The following is an 11,690-nucleotide window of genomic DNA, read 5'->3' on the forward strand; positions in this document are numbered from 1 at the left end:
TAACAAAGGTTGATAGCGTGGTTCAAATGTTGGGTCAAAGGCTTAGGGCATAACTTGAGGGAGACGATACGTTTTGGAGCGAAATAGAGAGAGATAGTTGTTAATAGAGGGGTGATGCTTTCCAATGTTTTAAATCTCTTCTAGACACTAAATGACGTCACATCAAGGCCTGGAGCCCATTGAATCAAAACTGCATCGTTTTGTTAGTGTGCCACGCTGGCAATTAATGGAATACGTCACTGAACGTTAGCCACCTCAGCGCAGAAAATGACGGAAGGACGAACGTGATCATGTCCGTTATCTTTCGAAAACGATTTTGATCAACTTTATTTTTTGGGGACGATTTTGACTATTAACTCTTATATATTTAGATGTTTTTAAGTAGTAAGTTTAAAAAATTAGTTAATTGTATTAATCTGACAGTATACAATTAGTTTTTTTTTAAAAAAAATATATTTATAGTGTATGAAAATTAAATTATTATTGTTGTTATTGTTGTTCTTTAAATGAAGAACGTTCACATGTTGAAGTATCCTTTGAATTATTGAAGAGTTATGTCATAAGATGATAAGAATAAGATAGGTCAATAGGAGGGTGATGAGTCGCTAAGAGAGAATAAGATATTTGTAATAAGTAAAGTCGTAAGGTATGATAAAATTGGTATAAAATAATTAATATTTTGTTGGAATATAATATATGTAATTAACAAAAAGAAAATAAATATCTAAAGTGATTAACGTTTTTGAAGGCAAAAGTTATTTATATATAGTAAACAACTAAACACGTAAAAGATTTTAGATATTTAATTTTATCATGTATAATAAATATGGGCATACAAATAAATTTTAAGCAATTTTTATACTATTCTTTAAAATGCTGGTCATTTTTCCCTAATGTTTAGGATTTAGATCTATTCATAAGGCGGAATTTGAATCTCCAACACTTGTTTAAGCGGACAAACGAGCTAATTATTTGACCAAGTTAAGTGGGTTAGTTTGTAACAAGCTTTATTTATGTTTTTTCCCCTCCCATTGAGTATCCATCAGCCACAGCAGATTCCAAATTGTTCAAATGTCACACCAAGATGGTCATGCAAATAAAGCAACCAGTCTCAAACCAAAAACATTAATATTTGATTCTTTCATATCAATATTTTGTTGGGAAAAAAGTAGTGGTTTCATGTCACTTCTCTTGATTTAATTTTACTTTTTAAGACCAATGTTGCAATATCAACATGTGAACTCACAAGTCACTCACCAAAAAAATTGTGGACTCACAAGTCACCAAGAACATTCTATTGCAGCAGCAGCTGGCATCTCTGCAATGAGTGCATGTCACAAACATAATTTTTTATTCGTTCTGTATATTAAAATTAGAATACCTTAAGAATATTCTTTAAGAATTTAGAATTAAATTATTTTTATAATATTCTTTTAATGATATTGAATACATTAACATATTATAAATCAATGATACACTAAATTTTAAATTTTTAATGTATTCTTTGCGTATAACTTTTAAAAATTAGCCTTTTTTTATTTTTAGAATTTTATAAAAAAAATAATATTCTATTTTTCATTTTCACTTCTTATTTTCTATTTTCTCTTCACAAAATTTAAAAATAAAAACACAAACCAAACACAAAATGTCTTTTAGATAACTGTTGCATTTTTTCAAGAAGAATCAAGAGAATACAAGATGAATCAAGACAAACACATTAGATGCGAACCAATCAACCAATGCATCATGTTATTATTGATCATAATGGGCTGAGAGACTTCACTGTGAAGCAATGGATTGGTGGCATGCATGTTTTTTGTCCTTCTCTTTTTTAATTCTTTTTGTCAAGGTTGACATTGTAATAGAATGGATACTATTTGTCTAGCATAGCATTTGAGAATAAGAATAGTTTCAAACTTTCAATTCATGAACAGAGACATAATTGATCATGAGGTGTTACAGTTAAGAATCAAGGCAAGGTATGAGATGCTAACAAATCATGTTTTTACTGATTATGGTGAATTCACTATGAAACAAAGAATACATTAGCAGATTTTTTCCTTTTACATTCACTGTTGCTCTTGTTTCTTTTGTTTGTTTTTTAATGCTATAGAATTGAAGCTATACTACATATTACATACATGTTTAAAACCTTATACCTCTGTTCATTCTTTTGCAATGTCTAAGATCACAATCGACCGTTTGCATCGCCGTATTGTATGTTCAGACCATCAGTTAGCTCCGACTGCTCTTTGAAATTCCGGCATTTTAGGCTTGAGTATGATGATATCCATTGAAAATTCAGCAATAAACACGGATAGCTGTGACTCATATGGTTGTATCCATAGGATAGCAGCCCAGCACCCGAAGAAATGTGGCGAATTCCTGTAGGGACATTTAACAATATTTGATATATGCTTAGGAACTCATGACAAAAATAGTTGGAAGATTTAATATTTGATATACAGGTGGTTGAAAAGAGGGAAAATTCAACAAAAAGTATAGAACAGAATGCTTGAGAAAGTGTGTGTGCATGTGCATTAGCATGTTAGATCCTACAGGAAAAAGAGAGAACAGAATCTTAGTCCAAAAGATCTAAACACTTGAACAGGATTTTGGCCATGGCTCTTTCAGAAGGAAGGTTTAATAAGGGACAGAAGCAAATAGAAGAATTAAGAGACAGATTTCAGATCATGAATAAGATGACAAAGAACAAACCTGCAGATGTCCTAAGGCAGTTTGTGCTCGGGGCTCAGTCATAGACGCCTCAAAATCAATGTAGAAAAGGTAGTCGAAATACCTAAATAAAAAAAAAGTAACATGTTATCTCAATTTCTTGCATCAGGATAGGGAAATATGTAGTTTCAGAAATCTCTGAATGACTTTATCCTCGGCTAGAATAGGAAATGCAAAGGAAAAAATCATAACTCACTTGGCACTCCCAGTGTTCGAATCATCAACAACTCTTAACGGCCGATTTCGTTGTGGGCGACTTTCAATCTGATTTTACAATACATATCATTGATCTTCATGTATTTATTAAGAATTGAGCCAGACTAAGAAAAAGAAGCTTCTTCTGTTATACCTTGGTTAAGTTTATATCTCTTAAGGCAAATACTGCCAACGCCTTAAACAGTACCCCGGGACCCTCGTCCAGTGTAAACACAATGCTTGTCTGGAATTATCTAATGATGAGCCGATTCAAGAAAATCTTGTAACATGGTTAAGATACAACTTTATAGGTCAAAAGTTTACCTTGAAGAGCTTATCAGATTTCGGAATTATTGGATCCCTGGCAAGCACGAGATAACGACTGATGATTTCACCATCGTCCTGTATAAGACATTGGAATTTTGAAACAAACACAAGCATTTTCATTTAAACCAACCTGACTTGGTAAGGAGTTTTACCTGAACTTTTTCTGCAAGCACATTAAGCCCGTAAATTTCTGCAGCTCGAATGCTTGCAATTGCACCGGCATCATAGAGACCATCCAAAGCTACATGCTAATGTCATGCACACATTAAAAGGGGGGAAATTAAACAATTTTTCTTCTCTAATAATGCATTAGAAAACTTAGAAGTCACGAAAAATATGTTGTCAGATTACCTGAGCAGCACCAGCTGTATCATCAACATTTTCTCTAGCAACACCTAGTTTAGTCAAGAAATTATCACTCAATTCAAGTGCCTGCATGATGAATCAATGACAATAAATATAAAAGGAATAAGTAATTAAGTATCGATGGCACTGAATGCCTGAAACCGCACCCCACTAAAAGAAACATCTCTTTCTTTCTTGTATCGCATAGGATCAGATGCAAAAGCAATTCTACACTACCACATATCGGAAGAGCCATAAATGGAAAAAAGAATATAGCCAAACCTGGGAATGACTTAGAACTCGTTTCAAGTACTCTACTCTGACACCTGGCAAAGCTAAAAGTGAGAGATTAGTAGCCAACTGCACCTCAGCAACAATGTGCAGCCTATGACGAAGAAGTAAATCATAGTTTCGATGGATGCTTCCCCCGGATGAATTCTCTATTGGAACAACAACTTTGTCAGCAATCCACAATTCAACAGCCTGTCAAAATATTTTTATAGAAGTTAACTAGGTTATAAGAAAGATATTGATGGCCATAAGACAATAGTCCTTGCTTATACATGATAAAATACATGCGCGTGCACGAACACAAACACAAGGAATTCGGCTTTAGCTAAACTACTGCATAAAGAATATTACAGATTATTTCAAACCTTAAAGGCAGCTTCATAATCATGGCAAGGAACTGTTTCACAATTAGGATACACTTTGTGTGCAGCATCCTCGCTGTATGATCCAGGTATTCCCTAATTCAATAATCCAAGCAAATGATGAAACATGATCATCAAATCACAAAGTAGAAACAAACATACACATCATACCTTATATGATATTCGCACTTTAGCACTGTCATCGGAAGCAGCCACAATATCGGATATGGACAAAGGCTCTACATTTAGAGACAAAATCAGTAGTTGTAAATTATGTGATCCAAAAGTATAACTCATAGGTCATGGCAAATTACATAACATGGGAATGCATATGGCAACATGACAAAATAAAATAAAACAACAGCACAGGATGAGTAACTTTCTAAACAGTTACAACTAGACAGATTCCAACGGCACAACTCCTGATACAAGTTGATCAAATGTTTTCTAACATATACATTCATTCTGAACAATGTTTTCCAGAATTCAGGAGAACAACAACAATGAGAAACATAAGACCGGTTGAATGAAATACCAACAATGACTTGGGAGTAGTAACTGGTCTATCCCCTTCACCAACGCCACAACCAACCCTGGATATAATCGCCCTGCTTTGCTTTAACAACTAGCTTTAAAAAACAACATGGGGGGAAGTTAATCTTTTATTCCGCTCTATAGCTAGGAAATGTTAACAAACTCAATTAACAGTGTGAAATCAAACCAGAAAAGATAAATTACACAAAACAAGTCTTTATTCATTCAGCAATGCAGAGCAAGCAAGCACCAATGGAATAAAGAAATTAAATAATTCAATTATATGGATAATTATGCTCATAAACATTTAACAGGATCTGTTATCTTGAACAGACTGAAAATGGAAACAAACACTAAAGAAAATAAGAAAACTCACTTGGAAGAGAACCCAAATCCTTATGCGATCCCTGAGATACAACATCACCACCCAATTGATCATTATGAACAACATGCTGTACCATTACCCTAGCTGGCTTCCATGGATTCTCAACATGCAACACAGAAACCCCACCAAGGAGGAATCGCCATTTGGTTGTTGCTGCTCTCTTGTGATGATAATTCTCCAAACTTAATCCAAAATCACTGTTCTTCACCCTCAACAAGGTGTTACAACAACAAAGTTGGAAACTTGCAAGCCCTGATAGAGCAAGAGACGATGCCACAGCCATGGAGGGTCAATGGCTTCCTATGTTTTCTCTGCAGAGGGCGTTTGTGTGCGCTTTTGCTCTCTGAAACCGTTATAGGCTTGTAGCATGTGAAGTACAACTACCACAAAAGGGGACAAAATCTAGAGATAAAAATATTATTTTCTGTAAACCCAAAAACCAAAGACAAGATTTTTGGGCCAATGAATGAAGCAAAGGACTTAACTTCAGCTTGTGTTGGGATTTTTAAAAAAAACGGCGATTTTTGGAGCTTAATAAGTTCTCATCTTAATTTGGAGTGGAAGAAAAAAAAAAACAACAAATCTCTTTGTTCTTCTTAAAAAATTTTCTAATTAAAATGTAAGTTTTGGTGTATTATCAATATAAAAAATGTTTTATACGAATATCTACTTCTAAGTCTATATAAGTATATTAATAAAAATGTGTTCAAATAAGTAATAACCAAGTACTTTATAAATCTTAAAAGTAAAGAATATATGATCAATAAATAATAGTGTAAGATTATTTTATGCTATCAACAATTGGTTTGGGGGGTTTGATGTGCTGCCACTTTGCTCCATTTTTTCAGTGTTGAATTATTATGTCTTTGAACAAAAGAGAAAAAAAAATAGTAAAATTCACACTTTACATGTGGTGAATGAATATCTTTCCGTATCAATTATAGTAAAATTTCAGGTACAGTTAATTTCATGTAAAATTAATAATTGAGAGCTGTTAGATAATAATTTAGTCAAACTTGTTAAATTATTTAACAATTTTCAACTATCAACTTCACATAAAATTAATTATACATAAGTTTCATCCAATAATTATTAGTAGAAGGTTAATGGTTATAACCTTTGAATCAAAGTTTAACCATTTTTAGCTACTAAAATGCATAGCTCTTTATCAATATTAGAGTCCTTTCACCAGTTACTATGAAAGAGTTTTGCTTCTTCCCTCTTTTGGGCTTATAATTGCTGTTGACCTGCAAATAGTTGGATGCACGAGTTAACAGAACAACAATGTGACATAAAACATAAGAAAATATAATGATCAAGCCCTTTAACTAATTGTTTAATGTTGAAGAGTTCTTTCTTATAAAAAAAACAAATCTGGAAGAGTTCATTTTATTTTGGTAAATTAATAACGTTGAAGAGTATATTATTTGGTCTTTCCACCAATATATAATAAACTTTGGGATGATGGCTTTGCATTTTGATAAACATATATAGTAATATAAACTTTTATTTAAAAATAATTTTTATAAAAATTTAGCTAAAATGTTAAGATTATATTATTATTATTAATAAAAAAATTTAAAATTTTTTACTTTAACAAATAAATATATAACTAAAGCATTAAAAATTTAAACTTTATATTTTTTATATAAATTTTTTTAATTAATAACATTAGTATATAAGGACGAATCCAAGTGTTATCTTGTGAGAGGCAAGCGCTTTTATTAGGATTTAATTTTTTTTAGTAGTACATGATAATTATATTTATTTATTTTTATTGTGTTATTAAATTTGATTCTATTATATTAAATTATCATGAAAATTATATATATTTTGTTCTAATATATTAAAATTTTTAGATCCGTCACAGTTAGCAGCATGTGCCCTTAAATTAGAAATAATTATACCTTTTTCATAATTCAGAAGTATGCATATTCTTAACTTTAATTTTATATGTATATAGTTTTGTGCCTCTATAAAATGTAAAATTGGCATGAGCTCAGATCTTGGTTGATATCTACAATGGATGGAATGAATAATTAATACAATGAATGAACACAACCACCAAAACTTTGTCTAACATGAAAGTGATAGCTATTGACCTCTCCCCAGGAAGGCTCACAAGTCCAAACAAACTTTTGTGATCTACAATGTGTTGGATATTCACAATTCATAATAAGGATTATTTCAAAAGTTAGGTGGGTAGGTGCCACCGCAAATATTTGTGAGTTGTGAGTTATGACCCGCCGGTAAAATATTTCAGCAAATTGCGGTTCTTCAAAGTTTTGGCTGGTCCATCACAATCCAAGTGTAAATTAAATTTCCATCGCTGTAATGTATACATATAATAATGTTTTTTGTTTTTGGTAGATTGCTATAATAATGGTTTGATAATTCAAAAGAAGAAATATATATACTTTTAAAATTAACAAAAAAAAAAGAGTTGTCACTTGATAATTTCCTTTAATAATAATCCAATTATCACTTATGATAGATAGTTAATGTATTTATTGAAAATTCACCAAGGTTATCAAATTGAATTACATGTTTAATTATGTATCCGATTTCCATTTAAAAAATTATAATAAATATTCATTCATATTTATTTGTTCGAATGATAATAAGCAGTGACGAACCAGAAAATTTTAGAAATGGGGCAAAAATATATATATTAAAATAAATTTTGTTAAATATTATTAATTATATAAAAATATAAAAATTAAAAAGAGTTACCGCATATTTTCATTCTTAAAATACTATTCATTATATATAATTTATAAAAAAATATTTTTTTATTTCTAAAACTTAAACTTAAAATATTTTAATTAAATTATAGATACCTTATTATCCTAACTAATTTTTTATACATATTTAATAATAAAAGAATGAATTAATTGGCACATTAGCGCCTAATGATATACTAGTATTTATAATTTGAAATTAGAATTATATATAAATACTAGAAAAATTAAATCTATATATGAGAAGTATGTTTATATAAAATAATAGAAACATAGTTCACAAATTTTTCTTTTTTTTAAATAATTAATTTTGTTATATATTTTTAATTTAATTTTGATATAATGTTAGATGAAAGATTTTATGCATATATTTAATTATGTATTGTAATTAAAATATTTTATTATTATTATTTTTAAAAATAAAAAATATATTCTAAATTAGTAAATTAATAAATTTATTTTAAAATTTTATATGCAATATAGGTATATATAATAGAACAAATGATAAAAAATAAGTAATAAGAATGAATAAATTGAGAATAAAATAAAATATATAAAGTCACGAAAAAAATAAAATATTAAATTAATACCTAAACTATAATTATTGTTTGAATTAAAATTTGCAATTGAAAATATTAAAAAGAAAAATAATAAAATTAAAAAATATATAGAGTCATGGAGAGTTATATAAAAAAATAAAAAAATTAAAATTTATTTTTTGATGAAGAGAAGATCACTACTAGACAAGGAATAAAAGAGAAGGTTGAAAATATAAAAATAAGAGGGTTTAAGGGAATAAAAGAGTGACGACACAAGAATTAAATTTAATTAGGTTAAATAATATTTAAAATAATAAAAAAATAAAAAAAGTAAATTTAGAACTTAGCTAATTGAATTTAATTTATTTATAGTGGGATTATTTAAAAAATTTAAAGTAAAAACACATTATATATAATTATATTAAAAAAAATTAAAAACACCATAAAAACAAGTGCCCCTTATTGATGTTACTGGGTCCGTCCTGATACTATGTTTTTTTATAATTCAAAAATTTTTAACCAGTCTTCAATAATTCAAATAATTATTAGTCTAAAATATAAATAGCTCTTGTAAACGATGATTTGCTGATGTAGCATATCTGTTTAGAATTGTAGACTAATTAATTGAATGATTGAAGATAATTTAAAAAATTTTAAATTATAAAAAATACTTTATTTTTTAAATAAATAGGTAGTGATCAACAAAGCTATTTACTCAAAAAAAAATTATACATGACAAGTCAACGTACTGAAATTGACTACCAGTAAGATGCCTTGTCCTTTTTATTTTGAAGTTATAGATGACTTGTCCATTTTGAATAAAGTGATACCTTGTAAGAACTTGAGTAGTAAATAGTAATTAACCAAAGTTGATTTAAGGCTAGGAAGAAGAGTGGGACAACTCCCTAGTCCCTACACATGCCTATAAACCACGGCACAAAACAAATATAAATTAAATTAAATGAGGGTCCATAGAAGAATCATGAGGGCATCTCATACCTAAACCCTAATTAAAATTATTGTTAATAAGATACATTATAATACTTTTGAGAATAAACTTTATTTGGTACAGCAAAATATTACATTTATAGCTAGCATATAACTATATATATATTTTAAATAATATTATGAAATTATTAAAAGTCATTGGCCTATTCTGTGATGTGGTCCACAATGGTGGGTGCAATTCATAACAACTTAATTAATATGTACATATTTGTACCGGAAGGCATGGAAACCCGTCTCTTTCAATCCCCTTATATTTCATGAAAAAACGAAATCAAAGTGAGTACTTTTATCAATGAATTGAGTGTATATATGTGACGTATAATAATTAATTCATTTAAGTTTCACACTAATAATAATATAAATACAAAGTCTTAAAGGATCTATTTAAAAAGTTTCAAAAATTATTTTTTTAAATTTTAATTTATAAAAAATAATAATATTAATATTTGGTATAATTTTTAAATTAAATTATAATTTTTTTAAAATTTATTTAAGTATTTATAAAAAATTTAAAAAAATAACTTTTTTTATAATAATTTTTTATTATATTTTTTTAAAATAAATATTTTTAAAATTAAAAAATTAAATACAAAATAACTTATTTAAATAAATTACTTTTAATATAAATATTTATTATTTAAATTATTTTTTTAAAAAAAATTTAATTAAACTATTTATTCAAACTGAGTATAAGTCTCTAGTCACCAAAAAAAGAAAAACTGAGTATAAGTCTCTATGCATGTATTAAAATTCCAATAAGCACCCTCTTACCTCTTAATCCATTCGAGGCAATATATTTTTGTAGAATTGAAAATTTTGATCCACGAGTACGTGGATGGCAAGTCACTATAGAATCTTGAAATTAAGGTGTAGTAGTTTGAATATGTATATACACTTAGGCAAATATTTTAAGAGTATTTTTCGAAATTGAGGTTAAGAAAACAAATAGTTTTAAGAGTATTTTATTATATGTTGATGGAAATGGAAGATGGAAAGTGATTAATCAGTCAAACAGTGTAGACCTAAAATATAGCATATACTACTGGCTTTTGTTGAATTATTATTACTATTTGCTTCCCCCACAGGTTGCAAAATGCTATGTTAGTTCCACATCATAATGAAAAGTAGAAAGTTCCATAGATCTCAGAAAATTAAGGAGAAAAGGGTGCATCATCCACCATAATTGGTTCTATACTCTTCTATCTTCATCAATTAGTCTTTCTTCTTTGCTTTCTTTGGAAGATTATTCAAAGAAGGTGCATGTATGAAAGATAGATCCCTGTCTCTCTATATATATGGATTGGAGGTGGTGATGGTGAAGTGCTATGAATATTTGTTGTATGAAGCTAACAAAACTGAGGTATTAGCGCGCCTCAATTTGAATACATGGTTACTAGGTAATCCGTAACCATGTAATTTGATTGAGCCGCGTCAATATCTTATTTTTGCACTTCTTTATTACCATCTCCACATACACACCCCCAATATCATCAAAGTTATGGTATGTTAGTCTTATTTTTTTCTTTCTATTCCTTCTTGTTTCTCTCTCTCTTCTTGATAGATATTCATATATTCAATCCTCTTTACTTAGAATCTGTAGGAAAAGGGAAAAATAAAATCAAAGTTTCCAGCATAGTGTGGATTGTAGCTAGCTGCAGATGAAGCATCACCATGAAAGGGCAACATACATGGGGTATATAAGGTAATAATTACACATAAATTAAATCATATTTTCATATCATCATGTAGCCATATAGTATACCATATACCAAAATCTTAGTTAGTTAGTTAATTATATATAAGTTTACTGATCTGATTAGTCAAAATAAAGCAAAATTCGAGTTTAATTAGTGGGATTAATTGGAATTAAAAGGGAATAAATTAAGCAGAACATACAGCATATATATAAAGGTTTGAAGCTAAGGTAGAATTCATCATTTAAGTATATATATATATATATATATATATATATATAAAAGATTAGTGTGATTTATTAGTGACCATATAAAATTCCTAGTACAGTCTGGTTTGATTCCATGTCTCTGATCTATACCTAGAAGATATAGGAATTTAATTTTGTCAACCTCCCCCAACCTTTTTCCAATTTTAATTTATGTCATATATATATATATATATATATATATATATAATATGTATCGACTTAATTTGAATTACACGGATATTTATTGATGATTTTGTTTGATGTCATATATATTATTGATTTCCA

The 11,690-nt window shown here is 28.7% G+C and overlaps 1 protein-coding gene and 1 long non-coding RNA gene across 2 annotated transcripts; one reads left to right on the forward strand and one right to left on the reverse strand.

Moving 5' to 3' along the window:
* Positions 1-1,982: 1,982 nt before the first annotated feature.
* LOC112706992 (arogenate dehydratase/prephenate dehydratase 1, chloroplastic) lies at positions 1,983-5,631 on the reverse strand. The gene is made up of 11 exons (XM_025758534.3): positions 5,167-5,631; positions 4,428-4,495; positions 4,260-4,352; positions 3,886-4,086; positions 3,610-3,690; positions 3,411-3,506; positions 3,256-3,333; positions 3,086-3,175; positions 2,933-3,000; positions 2,719-2,800; positions 1,983-2,385 (listed from the first exon to the last, which is right to left on the reverse strand). The coding sequence occupies exons 1-11, from the start codon at positions 5,456-5,458 to the stop codon at positions 2,329-2,331; spliced, it is 1,206 nt and encodes a 401-aa protein (XP_025614319.1). The 5' UTR covers positions 5,459-5,631; the 3' UTR covers positions 1,983-2,328.
* A 4,995-nt stretch (positions 5,632-10,626) lies between these two features.
* On the forward strand, positions 10,627-11,426 carry LOC112706993 (uncharacterized). Its single transcript, XR_003155939.3, has 2 exons — positions 10,627-10,964; positions 11,055-11,426. It is a non-coding gene; the product is annotated as an uncharacterized lncRNA (long non-coding RNA).
* The last annotated feature ends 264 nt before the right edge of the window (positions 11,427-11,690 follow it).

The sequence above is a fragment of the Arachis hypogaea genome, chromosome 8 (genome assembly GCF_003086295.3).
Source record: "Arachis hypogaea cultivar Tifrunner chromosome 8, arahy.Tifrunner.gnm2.J5K5, whole genome shotgun sequence".
Lineage (NCBI taxonomy): Eukaryota > Viridiplantae > Streptophyta > Magnoliopsida > Fabales > Fabaceae > Arachis > Arachis hypogaea.

Excerpts from the sequence above, each read along its gene's own strand:
- LOC112706992 (XM_025758534.3), bottom strand. The coding sequence starts at position 5,458 with ATGGCTGTGGCATCGTCTCTTGCTCTATCAGGGCTTGCAAGTTTCCAA. Across the intron at positions 4,353-4,427 it reads AAGTGCGAATATCATATAAG|GGAATACCTGGATCATACAG; the intron begins GTATGATGTGTA and ends TTATTGAATTAG. Across the intron at positions 3,334-3,410 it reads TGCTTGCAGAAAAAGTTCAG|GACGATGGTGAAATCATCAG; the intron begins GTAAAACTCCTT and ends TGTCTTATACAG.